The sequence below is a fragment of the Canis lupus genome, chromosome 11, assembly GCF_003254725.2.
Source record: "Canis lupus dingo isolate Sandy chromosome 11, ASM325472v2, whole genome shotgun sequence".
In the NCBI taxonomy this organism is placed as follows: Eukaryota; Metazoa; Chordata; class Mammalia; order Carnivora; family Canidae; genus Canis; species Canis lupus.
Window position 1 is genome coordinate 49,831,571 of NC_064253.1, and position 15,518 is coordinate 49,847,088.

At 38.9% G+C, this 15,518-nt stretch overlaps 1 protein-coding gene across 5 annotated transcripts in view; it reads left to right on the top strand.

Annotated features, from left to right (window-relative positions):
- The window catches only part of NFX1 (nuclear transcription factor, X-box binding 1), a 77,789-nt gene that overhangs the window by 23,492 nt on the left and 38,779 nt on the right, over positions 1–15,518 (top strand). For all 5 annotated transcript variants that reach the window (XM_025432129.3, XM_049091870.1, XM_025432126.3 and 2 more), the window contains exons 5-9: positions 90–195; positions 3,764–3,835; positions 5,323–5,462; positions 11,744–11,843; positions 11,926–12,143. In XM_025432129.3, the coding sequence (XP_025287914.1) occupies positions 90–195; positions 3,764–3,835; positions 5,323–5,462; positions 11,744–11,843; positions 11,926–12,143 (636 nt within the window). The remainder of the gene's footprint in view (positions 1–89; positions 196–3,763; positions 3,836–5,322; positions 5,463–11,743; positions 11,844–11,925; positions 12,144–15,518) is intronic.

The following is a 15,518-nucleotide window of genomic DNA, read 5'->3' on the forward strand; positions in this document are numbered from 1 at the left end:
ATGCTATCTTACTGTATTGTACTGTTTCATTAAAGTTTAGGATGCAGTTGAAATTTATACCATTAACTTTCTGATCTGATATATTTTAGGCAAGGTAAAGAATCCTGAATGGAGCAGAAATGAAATTCCACATAGTTGTGGTGAGGTTTGTAGAAAGAAACAGCCTGGCCAGGACTGTCCACATTCCTGTAACCTGTAAGTTGGAACACTAGACCCCTGGGGATTGCTGGTAGACTTACTTCATTCATGGCTCTGAGTACATATGTCTGGTGGTTAGCATGCAACAGGATGGGGCGAAGAGCAGTATGGTACCATTTACTAAGCACTTATACTGTGTCAGGCACTCTGCAAGAATTAACTCATTGAATCCTTGCAATAGCCTAGTGATGTATTGTTATTTATCATCATTTTACTGATAAGGCTCAGAAAAGCCAAGTGTCTTGCCAAAGGTCATAGTGCTAGGGCATGGTGGAGCTGGGATTTCCACTATACTATACTCAACTATACTTAGCGGTTGAGCGTCTGCTTTTGGCTCAAGGTGTGATCCTGGAGTCCTGGGATCAACTCCCGCGTTGGGCTCCCTGGATGGAGCCTGCTTCTCCCTCTGCCTATGTCTCTCCCTCTTTCTGTGTCTCTCATGAGTGAATAGATAAAATCTTTAAAAAAAAAAAAAAAGAAGAAGAAGAAGAAGAAATATCCCCTAGGGATACCCAGGTCCAACAGAGTATATAGGACAGACTTCTCTGTCTATTAGGAGGCAATTATGTAGGGTCCTGTTGTATAGTGCTTTTAGGATATGAATCCCTTCTGTACAATAAGTAGCCAGCTTTACAATGTATCCAGTAAGTTTCTAAATAAGAAGAGGAATAACCAATACTGACAGATGACAAATTTCTACAGCTTTGACTTCAGACAAATGTTTAATTCCTGGAGGAAGGCACTTAACAGTTGTGTAACCTTGGACAACTTACTTAACTTCTCTAAGCCTTACTTTCTACATCTGTAAAATAATGATATGAGCATCGATATTTACAGAGTTCTATGAATATTAAATTAGTGCATCTAAGAGGCTTGGTATGGAGTCTGGTAAGTGGTCAAGTAATGGTAACTTGTTTTATTACCCAAATCTAAAAGTAAAACAGACTTCAGAGTGTGATCTTGGTACTTCTGCTGCATGGAACAAGGGTAAATGTTGGGCCAGAGGCCTTGTGGGTCAGGATGTGGGGGAGGTGCTAAGGAATTGCCCATGGTAAGAGACTGTCCAGCCTGAGCTATGTAGCCTGGCCTGCTGCCTGCTAAGCAATAGGCCACACCCTTCTTTTACTGCATCCATAGGTCTTTCCTCAGAACCCAGGGACTCCTCTGTTTAAACTGTTCTTCCCTCAGTTAGCATTTTAAGTAAATTCAATAATAAATTAACCCTTTGCATGAACTATCTTTCTGAAGTCTTTAGCAGAAATGGCCCCCTGTCTTGACTACTACAGAATATCAAAAGTGATGCAGATTAGGTGGTCAGTACCATGTCTGAAAAGAAAGGATGCCCTAAAACTTGCTCCTTGGTGGATTTGGAAATCCTTCTCTCAGGAACTGCCCTATTACTCTTGTCAGGCCCCTTGCAGTTGCTGAACCTCATTCCCTGAGATCCCCTTCCTTTCCAAAAAACACTTTGAGTTTCTCTCATTTATATGTATCAGGACTCCGAGGCCACAGTTGGCCCTTTTGTGTCTCTATTTTAGGGTGTTCTCATAGATTATAAAATTCTCTAGAGCAGTTATTCTCAACCTTCACTACACATTAGAATCATTTAAGGTGTATTTTTTTTTTTTAAGATTCATTTATTTTTATTTGAGAGAAAGAGAGAGGCAGAGGGAGAGGAAGAAAGAGAATCCCAAGCAAATGCCCCTCTGAGTGTGGACCCTGACTTGGGGCTCTATCTCACAACTCTGAGATCATGACCTGAACTGGACACTTAACTGAGCCACCAGGCACCCCTCATTTAAGCAGTAGTTTATAACACTAGTGCCCAGTCTCTATCTCAGACAAGTTGAATCAGAATCTCTAGGAGTAGGTCTTTCCATATGATTCTGATATGGAGCCAGTGTTGTGAACCACTGCTCTAAAGGTTATAAAACCCTAGCATTGAGTCCAGGTCTGAGGGATACTTGAAGTAACCTGGAGTCATCCATACCCAGTCAGTGATTTATCTGCCAGTTTAAACTTATTTAAATGTGTGGACATGTAATAGTTTTACCTGAAAGGGTTGAGGCATATCATAAGAAATATAACTGTTGACGGGTGCCTGGGTGGCTCAGCGGTTAAAGCGTCTGCCTTCGGCTCAGGGCATGATCCTGGAGTCCTGGGATTCAGTCACACATCGGGCTCCCTTCATGGAGCTTGCTTCTCCCTCTGCCTATATCTCTGCCTCTCTCTCTGTGTCTCTCATGAATAAACAAAATCTTTAAGAGATATATATTGAGAAAGATATATATATCTCTCTATAAAACTGTTGAATGATAATACTCATCTTTAAAGAAACATGCTTAAACTTAAGTCTCATATGGGTTCTGTCAAATGGATCACCCCAGAAGACTAGGCACTTATGGATTGTTTTTAGTGTTTAAAGCTTATTTAAGAATAATCAGAGCTGGTTTAGGAGTCATACTAAAGGGCAGCCCCGGTGGCTCAGCGGTTTAGTGCTGCCTTCAGCCCAGGGTGTGATCCTGAAGACCCAGGATCAAGTCCCACGTCGGGCTCCCTGCATGAAGCCTGCTTCTCCCTCTGCCTGTGTCTCTGCCTCTCTCTCTGTGTCTCGTAAATAAATAAATAAATGAAATCTTTATTTTAAAAAAAAGGATTCATATTAAAAAATTCAGCCAGAGCACTGTATAGACAAACCTGTTTTTTTATTTTTATTTATTTTATTAATTAATTAATTAATTTATTTATTTATTTAAAGATTTTACTTATTTATTCATGTCTCTGTCTCTCTGTGTCTCTCATGAATAAATAAGTAAAATCTTTACTTAAAAAAAAAAAAGCATTCTGTACAGAAGTCTAATTCTCACCTATACTATCATACTTCTAAGTCCAGTTCTTTCTATGAACTCTTTCCCGTTTATTCTCGCCTTATGTTATTTACCAGCATGTCTCCCTTCGTGTCAGCCTTCTTTTCACTTGTTAGCCCATTGCCTGATTATTGACTAGAGGAATGGCCATTCACTTGAGTGGCAAGATATTTTTATCCCTACACATCTCACTAAGTGGACTAAGACCATATTTGGAAATGTCATCTTTAACTGTCAGACCCAAATAAAATCAGTATTTTGGCTTGAGCTTTACTTTTCTGGTTAAATTTTTTTTTAAGATTTTATTTATTTATTATTTTATTTATTTATTCATGAGAGACACAGAGAGAGAGGGGGGCAGAGACAGAGGCAGAGGGAGAAGCAGGCCCCATGCAAGGAGCCTGATGTGGAACTCGATCCCGGGTCTCCAGGATCGCGCCCGCGACCAGATCGCGCCAAAATGCTGAGCCACCCAGGGATCCCTGGTTAAATATTTTAAGGCAATAATGCTATCGATTCTTTCTGTATGAAACATTTGTATTTTTGTTTAAATAGCTTAATCAATTTTAGGCAAATACTGAAACACTTCATAGTAGGGTTTATTTGTTGCCACTTTTACAGTAAGACCTAGCAGGGGCAACTTTGTTCAAGTTCAGATGCATGAGTATGATTTATTCATCTGAGCCTTTCTCTTTTAGTCTCTGTCATCCTGGACCCTGCCCGCCCTGCCCTGCCTTTATGACTAAAACGTGTGAATGTGGACGGACCAGGTAAAGTTAGAACTACACTCTAAAGAAGACTTCTACATTGATGATTTATGTGTGAATTTCTAAAGAAAGAATTAGTAGGTAGATATAAATAAGTAGTAGGCATAAATAGTACTTTTTAATAAATAGTATTTTACTCTGCTGCCCTGAGCCTGTTCAGCAGTCTTAAAACTGAATGAGAAATTCTATGCACAGTGAGATTACCCATTTCAGGTGAAATGCCAAGATGACAGAGACTTTTTTCTTAACCTTTTTGTGGGTGAAAGAATCAGGATTGAACCCAGGCCTGTTAAGGTTCAGGAGACAGGGAACATATATCTGTACCTAGCATTGTATCTGGTATCTAGGAGATTTTCAGTGAATATTGTCAAATGAAAGAATAAGTAACCCCACCCTCTTTTTCATTATTATACAAGTTCTCCATCATCAGGGCAAGGATCACTAATAGTTATGGAATGTTTCTGAGGTCCAGTAAGACCCAAATGATTTCTGAACCACAAGACAAAATGGGATTAAGGCAATTTTCAGTGAATCACATTTGTCTGAACTTTCGAAGATAGGTATGTGGCCTGAGAGTCACATGTAAGGGCTCTGTGTCAGAAAGACCAGGTCAGACCCGGGCTCTGCCACTAGTTATTTGTTGACCTGGGCGAGTCGCTTGATCTCACTGGACCTCATTTTTCTTATCATAAAATACAAATAATAGTGTTCACCTCCAGGGGTTGATACTGAGCACTGGAAACTATTCATCTGTGTATGTAACAGTGACTTTCTAAAAATATGTAGTTGAGATGAAAGTAGGGGATTATTTAAACTCTTCTTGTAGCAGAGTAGACTCCAAGCTCTAAACCATTACCCTGGGAAGAGACCTGAAGGTAGTCTAAAAGCACTAGCCTCATATCCTTCTCTAGCCAGTAAGTTAGCAAAAGTAAGTTTCCAATAAGCCAGTAAGTTAGGATGCTTATTGAAACAAAGCCAAAATGATTTTCCCATCCTGAAACAAAGTCACATACAGTATATTCTTAAATATTATAATTGCATAAAATGCCAGAGTACCATGTCCCAGGAGAATGTCGTTGTACTTCAAGTCTTAGTATATATGTTATAACTAATCCTCTCCCACTCCCCAGCTTTCCTACCTCCATCTGTAAGATACTGTGGGAGTTCCCAGCTCTTTGTCTCCTGCATGCTACTTCATGGGAACTCAGGAGAAATCCAGAGAGGAACTTCACTGGTCAGAATAGAGGGGAGACAGAAAAGCAAGATAGGAAATAAGGAAAGCAAAGCAGGAAGAAAAAAAGTGGAGAGGAGGAGAGTAATTGAGGAAATAAAGATTGGAGGAGGTAAATAGAAAAGTGGGGGAAATGGGGCCAAGAGAAAGGTTTCATAATTTTGGGGGATAAGTTGGGTCTTCATTGTTAGTTTAGCTATCCAACAGGAAGTTGTCCAACATAAGACTAATACTATCTATACATCTGTTTTCTTTCCAGGCACACAGTTCGCTGTGGTCAGGCTGTCTCAGTCCACTGTTCCAATCCATGTGAGAATCTTCTGAATTGTGGTCAGCACCACTGTGCCGAGCTATGCCATGGGGGTCAATGCCAGCCTTGTCGGATCATATTGAACCAGGGTAAGTGGTGGGCCCACCAGCTAGCAATTCTTGTGTATTTTCTGGAACCTTATTTATAGTTGTCTTGATGACATGGATTGGTCTCAAGCCTATAGTTACAAGGCTTCTAGTAGCTCTGTACCTTGGTAGAGAGAATTGGAGATACATTTAATGCTTAGATGGTTTCAGTGTTTAGTTTTAGTGTTTAGTTTCATAATACCAGTATAGGTCATTGTCCTATAGAATTTGGACAGTAGATTTTAAAATGCTGTTTAAAAGTAACTGCTTAGGAGATTTTTTTAAAAAGGAACTTCTTTAAAAAAAAAAAGTAACTTCTTAAAAAGGATCTAGAGGGGTGCTTGGGTAGTTCAATTGGTTTAGAGTCTGACTTGATCTCAGCTCAGGTCTTGATCTCAGGGTTGTGAGTTCAAACCCCATGTTAAGCTCCACACTGGGCATGGAGCCTGCTTAAAAAAAAACCTAGAAAGGCTAAAAAAAATCTTGAGAAAGAATGAAGTTGAAAGACTTAAACTTTCTGATTTCAGCTCTTATAAAGTTACAGTAATCATGATAGTGCAGTTTTGGTGTTAAAGGTAGACTACTAGATAAGTGGAAGAATGAAGTCCAGCTGTGGACCATGTATGGACAGTCCATTGATTTTCAACCACAATATTAATTCAATGGAAAAAAGAGTCTTTTTACAGATGTTGCTAGAACTGGATATATACATAAGAAAAAAAACAAACCTCAACCTCTGTCTTTCTCTTTTACACAAAAATTAATTCTATATGGATCATGGACTTAAATGTAAAATCTAGAAACAAAAAATTTCCAGAATAAACTATAAGAGAATATTTTCACAACTTTGGGGTTAGGTAAAGATTTTTTGGATAGAGCAACAAAAATACTAACCATAATAGGAATTATCTTAATGATACATAGTAGTTTGGAATTCCCTAAATGTTATTAATTAGATGGTTTTGATTTAGTCTATTTCAACTGTTTAAATACTATATCAGTTTTGCAATATTATAAACTTAAGAATAAAGGTGTGGGTTTATGTTTTAAAAAAAAACAAAATAACCATAAAAGAAAAAAATGGATACCTTGAACTTTACCAAAATTAAAAATTTCTGTTCATCAAAGATGCCCTTAAGAAAATGAACAGATGAATTGCAGATTGTATCCAGAATATTTGAAGTACTCCTAGAAAATGACAAAAAAAAAAAAAAAGAGGAACAACTTAAATGATGAATAAAAGACTTAAACAGATACTTCACAAAAGAAAACATAAATAGCCAGTAAACACTTGAAAGGTGCTAAGACCTTTTTTTTTTTTAAGATTTTTTAATTTATTTATTGGGGGGGGGGGGGGGCAGAGACACAGGAGGAGGGAGAAGCAGGCTCCATGCTGGGAACCCAAGGTGGGACTTGATCCTGGGACTCCAGGATCATGCCCTGGGCCAAAGGCAGTCGCTAAACCTCTGGGCCACCCAGCGATCCCTGCTTAACACCTTTAAATACTAAGGAAATGTAAATTAAAATCACAAAAAGGGCACCTGGGTGGCTCAGTTGGTTAAGTATCTGCCTTGGTTAAGCCTCTGCCTTTGGCTCAGGTCATGATCTCAGGGTCCTGGGATCCAACTCCATGACCAGGTTCCCAGGTTCCTGCTCCATGGGGAGCCCATTTCAACCTTTCTCTCTGCTGCTCCTCCTGCTTGTGCACATGCTTGCTCTCTCTCTTCCCATCAAATAAATAAAATCTTAAAAAAACAAAAAACAATAAGAGTAATATAACCACTTCAGAAAACAGTCTGGTATTGTTTTTTTTTTGTTTTTTTTTTTTTTTTTGTTCTTGTTTTATGTTTTTTTTTTCAGTCTGGTATTGTTTAAAATGTTATAGAATTTTACCATATGACCCAGCAAGTCCACTCCTAGGTGTATATCCAAAAGAGATGGAAATACATGTCCACACAAAACTTGTAAATGCATGTCCATAGCAGTTCTATTCATCATAGACAAAATGCGGGAACAATTCAAATATCTATCACCTGAGGAATGGATAAACAAATGTAGCCATACAGCACATTATTATTCAGCAGTAAAAAGGAATGTAACATTGATAGATGCTAGGATGCCTGAGTGGCTTAGCGGTTAAAGCGTCTGCCTTTGGCTCAGGGTGTGATCCTGGAGTCCCGGGATCAAGTCCTACATCAGGCACCCTGCATGGAGCCTGCTTCTCCCTCTACCTATGTCTCTGCCCCCCCCCCCCCCCCCCTCTCTCTCTCGTCTCTTGGGAAAAAATAAATAAAATCTTTAAAAAATAAAAAGTATTGATACATGCTATGAAGTGGATGAACCTCCAAAACATTAGGCTAACTGAAAGAAGCGAGTCACAAAGAGACACATAGTGTGTGATTCCTATGTTTTTACAATAGCTCTTCCTCTGTAGGGATCCTGGGCTACCATGTATTGGTGCCCTATAGAGTTTTATTTTATTAAATTTTACCTTGATGTGATGCTATTGATCTGTGTTGGCACTCAAAATAAGTAACAGTCCTATGAAATGTTTTATGTTGTTTACTATTAGGATTTTGTGTATGGAACTGTGCCATATATTACTCAGCGTTCTTTTTATGGGCCCTCTAGGGAGAAATTCCTGTCTGGCCTTAGTCCTAAGAGTAGTTGTTTTTCCTCAAAGACTATTGATCTTTATCTTAGGAACCCTGGGTAACTGACCTAATGTTTGTCTTCATAGTATACTTTTTTTAGCTATGATTTATTCTATATCTCTACCAATTTTCTACTTTTCACATCTTTAAATTTATTCTTTTGTTATATTTTGTTCTTTTGTTATATTTCATATACATACTTATATGCTACCTCAGATCCATTTGAGATAAGGCAGGAGTTAAGTATATATACTGGCAGTTTGGTCTTAGCAGTATAGATTGCGGTGTGGGGGAGTCCCTTTGTGAACCATATTTAGCTCTTGATTCATATTGTGCTTTTTCTCAGCTAACTAAGCCCAGGTCTTTTTTTGTGTGGATCGCAGTCTCTGCTTTTCTGTTTTCGTATTGTTGATTTTTCAAACCTAGTTGAAAACTTTCTGTTTGTCCTACAATAAATATCTAGAAAACTATTCTGGCCATGAACATAGCTTATGTATCCTCTCCATTTGTAATTATCTTAGGATCCCTTTCAGCCTTAGCTAGAGATTTTTTTTTTTTTTAAAGATTGTATTTATTTATTCATGAGAGACACAGAGAGAGGGGGGCAGAGACAAAGACAGAGGGAGAAGCAGGCTCCATGCAGGGAGCCCTATGTGAGACTCATCTGGGACTCCAGGATCAGGCCTTGGGCCAAAGGCAGGTAGTCAACCACTGAGCCACCCAGGGACCCCCTCATTCATGTCAAATGCTGAATAGGCTACAGCAGGCATCAGAGACCTTCTTCCAGACTGCCTTTGGTTCCCTAATAATCTTCAGCCAGCAGTGACCACCTGTCACCAGCTCATATTGCTGTCTCTTTTGCCTAAGCATACATAACAGAGCTTTTTAATATTGTACTCAAATTATTTCCTGATTGATCAAGGGCTCCATTTTGTTTTTATTTTCTGACCCTTGATTCTTTGTTTTTCATTGAATTGAATTAACATACAATGTTATATTACTTTTGGGTATATAACAACTCTACGTTATTCAGTGTTCACCACAATAAATGTGGTCATTGTTACCATGTATTGTTATTATAATATTATTGACTATATTCTCTATACTGTCCTTTTTTATCTCCGTAACTCATTTTATAACTGGAAGTTTGTACCTCTTAATCCCCTTCACTTAGTTCATCCACTGCCCTACCCACATGTGGCAACCACCAGTTTGTCATCTGTATTTAAGAGTTTATTTGGGGGATGCCTGAATGGCTCAGTGGTTGAATGTCTGCCTTTGACTCGGCATGATCCCAGGATCCCAGGGTCCTGCTATTGAGTCCAGCATTAGGCTCCCTCCCTGCTGGGAGCCTGCTTCTCCCTCTGCCTATGTTTCTGCCTCTCTGTGTGTCTCATGAATAAATAAATAAATAAATAAAATTTTAAAAGAGTCTATTTGGTTTTGTGCTTGCTCATTGATTCATTCGTTTTATTCTTTAGATTGCACATAAAAGTGAAATCATATGGTATTTGTTTTTGTCAGACTCCTTTCACTTAGCACAATACCCTCTAGGTCCATCCATGTAAGTTGAAAATGGTAAAGTCTCATTCTTTTTATGGCTGAATAATATTAAGTTGTGTATGTATGTAGCACATCCTCTTTATCCATTCATTTATTGGTGGACACTTGAGTTGTTTCCACATCTTGTTTATTGTAAATAATGTTGCAACAAGCATGGGGTGCATGTATCTTTTCACATTAGTGTTTTCATTTTCTTTGGGTAAATAACTAGTTGTAGAATTGCTGGATCATGTCTGTCATGAATAAATAAAATCTTAAAAAAATATTTTTGATCTGTTCAATACAGTGTTTTATTTTATAAACCTGTTTCTAATGTTTGAAGTTAGAATTATTTTATTTTTTACTTAATATGTGATTTTAAGATTTGATGTTTTGATAATGTTACATTCTGATGTTAATTTTCTGTGCAAGTAGTTATCTAAGTTGTACTGAGAAAGAAGGAAAGCATCTTTAGGTCTGCAAGATTGCAATTTAATTTCTACTCTTTTGGTCTGCATTTATTATGTAGGGCCAGGTGTATTTGCATGGATTGATTTTTTTTTTTAAGATTTTATTTATTTATTCATGAGAGACACAGAATGAGAGAGAGAGAGAGAGAGAGAAGAGAGAGAGAGGCAGGGACACAGGCAGAGGGAGAAGCAGGCTCCATGCAGGGAGCCCGACGTGGGACTCATCCTGGGTCTCCAGGATCATGCCCTGGGCTGAAGACGGCACTAAACGGCTGAGCCACCCAGGCTGCCCCGCATGGATTGATTTTAATGGGATAAATTTTTATTATAAATTGAAAATATAAAGTGACACTTAGAAGAATTATATAAATTGATGAAAAATTAATTCTTACCAGACTTTGTTACATATTAATATATCAGAAACATAATTCTTTTTTTTTTAATTTTTATTTATTTATGATAGTCACAGATTGAGAGAGAGAGAGGCAGAGACACAGGCAGAGGGAGAAGCAGGCTCCATGCACCGGGAGCCCGATGTGGGATTCGATCCTGGGTCTACAGGATCGCGCCCTGGGCCAAAGGCAGGCGCCAAACCGCTGCGCCACCCAGGGATCCCAGAAACATAATTTCTTAAATATAACATACTTATTGCTGACCTCAAGAAATAAAGGAACTCAAAAAAAAAAAAAAAAAAGAAAGGAACTCATTTTTTTTTAATTCAGTTAGCCAACATAGAGTACATCATTAGTTTCAGCTGTAGTTTGCAATAATTCATCAGTTGCATATAACACTCAGTGCTCATCACATCACATGCCCTCCTTAATGCCCATCACTCAGTTACCCCATCCCTTCATCCACCTCCCCAGAACTCATTATTCCTTGAACCCACAGGAAAATCTATAGATGTTAAACCAGGTTCTTTATCTAGCAAATAAAAGTCATGAGTTGTTTGAACTTTCTACTCAGTGTGAATACCAAACATTATTACTTCAAATTCAATAGTAGAATGCAAATTATTAAGAGTTTTACATTGCACTGATTTTTTTGGTTCCTTTTTAGCAGTAGAAAGTTTTTCTGAGCATGTTATGTGAACCCAATATATAAAGTACTAAATCTTTGCTGCTTGGGTTGGAGTAAAGATGGCAGGAATTCAGTCATCAACTCCTCCACAACTGCCACCACCTTAGTTTCCATCTTCTGTAGCATCCATCTCCAGAGGGCCTCAGGAAGCTTCATGGTGAATGGTTCTCAGCCATGAAATTATGGGCCAGATAGTCCTCTCTTAATTTAGAGGGTTGCTTCACTTTAATGCTGTTTTGGGGATTTGCTACAGAGTCACCATAGGATATCGACAGTTCTTATAAGGCCTTTTTTTTTTTTTTTTTTTTTAATAAGGCCTTTTTTACTTCTTCCTATGATATAAAGTCTCTTAGGAAAAAAAAAAATAAAGTCTCTTAGGTGGATCAGAGAGCTGCCAGATAAGCCACATTTATTTCTGCATCAGGTCTGATCAACACTAACAGGATAGCCTTTTGTGCCAGGTTCTTATAGATTGTTTGGAATATATTAAGAACCCATACAGGTTACTAACCTTTGTTTTTGAAATTATGTTCTCAAGTATGCTACTGTGGCAGCACTTCCCGAGATGTGTTATGTGGAACAGATGTAGGAAAGTCTGATGGATTTGGCGACTTTGGCTGTTTAAAGATATGTGGCAAGTAAGGTTTTATGTTTTTCTCAGTTAGAATAAAGCTATATTTTATGCAACAATTATATAATAGTATGTTGTTTTTCTTACAGGGACTTGAAATGTGGGAACCATACATGTTCTCAAGTATGCCACCCTCAGCCCTGCCAGCCATGCCCACGGCTCCCCCAGCTGGTGCGCTATTGCCCTTGTGGCCAAACTCCTCTCTGCCAATTGCTAGAACTTGGAAGTAGTACTCGGAAAACATGCATGGATCCTGTCCCTTCATGCGGAAAAGTGTGCGGCAAGCCTCTGCCATGTGGTTCTTTAGGTAACCATAGGCATAAAGTTGTCTTTAAAAATATGAATGGAAGTTTTGGCAACAGTGAACTACATAAGCAGAATAGTGTTAAATTTCAGTTATAGTATCAGAGGCTTTTGAAAATATTAATAATCAAATTTGTTTGGGCATTTTTTCTTTCCTCCTGAAAGTATACCTGTAAAAACTCAAATTTGCCCAAGTGATCTCTCCTGCTTCAGGTATTTTATTGCCAATGCAGGATAGTTGTGGGATACTATCCCATGGCAGGGTGGGAAGGGGGTGTTATAATTTCTCTTAGTAACCTGCAGTAGTATGAACACCATATATCCTTTTACCAATCCAGGGGTCAGTGAGTATTTAAAGGCATTTTCATATAACAGGAACATGTTAAATAACTGTGGGTGAGATGTTTAAGAACCAAAATGCTAAGTACAATAAAACTTTAGCCATTAGGAGTATTCAAGAATTCTGTATAGCTAAGTTTCCCATCTAGTTGAAGGATAAGACTTGTGCATCATTTTGAAAGGACAGTTTTCTAAAATTTACATTTTCTTCTTTCTTTAAACAGAGGTTACTGAAGATAATTTCTTTCCCCTTTATTAACCCAGAGTTGTCATTTTCGTGAACCTCAGTTACTGTATAATGCTGAGTATAGTAATGCCCTAAAGGCCTGATGAGGTTTCTCAGGCAATTCTCCTACACCATTGTGCAGTTCGAATTGTTTTATCTGCTTGTTAAACCTTTTCTTTGTTTATTGTCCTGAGGTTGCTTTTAGTATGTCTGTGTGCCTACCATTATTGACTCTCCCTTTTTTCTGATTTGTGGCTTCTGTTTATTTGGATATAGAAACTAGAAAAAGTTTGTTGGAATTAACTATAAAGTAATAGTCTGAGACATTCTGGGGCAGTCCTTGGCCAATATACCTATATAGTTTTGCAGTGACTTGGCACCTTTTCTCCTGGGTGAGTGTTCAAAGACTGTGTGTTTAGAAAAATGGATGTGGGCAACTGAATCTGTGTAAGAGAGGTGTTCCCATAATTGTGGCAAAGCTAAAATCTTTAGTTTTGATTTCCATGTTTTTCAAAAAGAGATTTCACATTTATTGCTAATACCAGCAGGAACCGATAGGTACACCCTACCTAATTATTTTTTACAGTCTGACTTTTATTTTATTTATTTATTTTTTTTTTAAAGATTTCTTTATTTATTTATGATAGACATAGAGAGAGAGAGAGAGAGGCAGAGACACAGGAGGAGGGAGAAGCAGGCTCCATGCCGGGAGCCCGATGTGGGACTCGATCCCGGGACTCCAGGATCACGCCCTGGGCCAAAGGCAGGCGCTAAACCGCTGCACCACCCAGGGATCCCCCAGTCTGACTTTTAAATTGTGTATAGAGGAGAAATGCTCTTTTTTCATATTTTAATACGTATTTTAACTGCATTAGGAAAATCAGTTGTCTATTTGTTCTCTTTGTCTACTGTGAAAATGTATCTTCAGATAAGCTCTGTAAAGTGGAGATCAAATGACTTCAAAATCAAGAAGGATGGTAAAAGTCTTCCCTTTTCAGAAAGCTCACGGGTCAGTTTTTTTATAATTTTGTATACAATGACCAGAAATCCTACTGTGGGACTAAAATAAGTTGGCAATGAGAGAAAGAGGAAATGTGAAATTGGTAATGTGGGAGGGACTGGAGCAAGAGAAGGATAATAATTGTATCAATAGGCCCAGAGAGTGGGACAAGACCAGATCAAAGGATTTGAGGGTAACTACTATACCTCATCAGGCTTTTTTTTTTTTTTTTTTTTATGATAGTCACACAGAGAGAGAGAGAGGCAGAGACACAGGCAGAGGGAGAAGCAGGCTCCATGTACCGGGAGCCCAACGTGGGATTCGATCCCTGGTCTCCAGGATCGCGCCCTGGGCCAAAGGCAGGTGCTAAACCGCTGCGCCACCCAGGGATCCCCCCTCATCAGGCTTTTAATCATGGAAAATTTGTAAGGAATTAGCCTGAGTTGGATTGAGAAGCTCAAAGACAAGCCCATGGCTAGTGAAAACAATAGCTGTCAACTTTATTCAGATCTGGCTTATCTGTAGATAGCTTGCTGAGGTCTTTTAGTATCTCACTCATTAGGAATTTCCATTCTAGACAAATAGCTTTAGTACAAGACACTAGGGAGAGTTCTGCTTTCAGGATGGGAACATAAGCTACATGGACCTGCTCCCCAGCAAAACAAGCAAAGCTGGGGAAAATTATTAAAAAGCAGTCATTTAAAATTTCTGGAAATTGTCCCATGGGCATAAAATCTAAAATTCAGTAAGAACAGCGAGAGTCTATCATTTAAGTAACAATCCACTTACTTCCCACCTGAGCTCAGCTTAAAAACTCTACTCAAGGGATCCCTGGGTGGCGCAGTGGTTTGGCGCCTGCCTTTGGCCCAGGGTGTGATCCTGGAGACCTGGGATCGAATCCCACATCGGGCTCCCAGTCATGGAGCCTGCTTCTCCCTCTGCCTGTGTCTCTGACTCTTTCTCCTTCTCTCTCTCAAGAATCAATCAATCAATCAATCAATCTCTACTCAAAATAGGTGTGCCAAGAAGATGGGGCTGCTTCTACCCCTAACCTCCCAGTCAGAGGTCACCACGTCCCACTGGGAAGGGCAAACTGCCAGCATTTTTCATCCCCCTAACTCCCAAGTTGAAAAGGCTAAATTTCTGGTAAGCACAGGCGAGAGATTAGGTGCTCCCTTCCATACAGCCCCACAGAGTTACCCCAATCACAACAGGCTAGAATATTGGGGCCCCAGTCATTATCACCCCAGCTACTTATTAGAGCAAAGGTTCCTCACTGGGGGAAAGAAGCCAAGAAAACCACAGGCTACTGTCCCACTCAGCACCAAGAATAAAGAACAAGTGACTAAGACTTTTCTGAGGGGAAAAAGGTAGTCTATAAGAAAAGAGAACTCTAAAGTATTTCACAAAGGAATGGACTTTAATTTGAAACACCGTGGAGAAGTTCAGACCTAAAGGCCTTTTAGGAAATAATACCTCTTCTTAATTAAGGGCAATAAGCTAAACTGTAAGCCAGCTAGCTCAGCAGAAAGAACCAGGAAAAGAGATAGCTAAAAGGATCCCTTCTAAGATCAGAACAGGCTTCACAGACTTGACTCAAAGACTACCCCTATCCACATTTCTTTGGATCAGACTGCTGAGCAATTTATGTCCAACAGAGAGAAAATAAAATGAAGAAAAGTGAATGGCACCTCAGAGAAGCTGGAGGCACTTTTAAGCATATATGTAATGGGAATACCAGAATAGGAGAAAGCAGAAAAATATTTGAACAGCTGAAAACTTTTCAGTTTTATTGAAAACCGTTAATCTGTGTA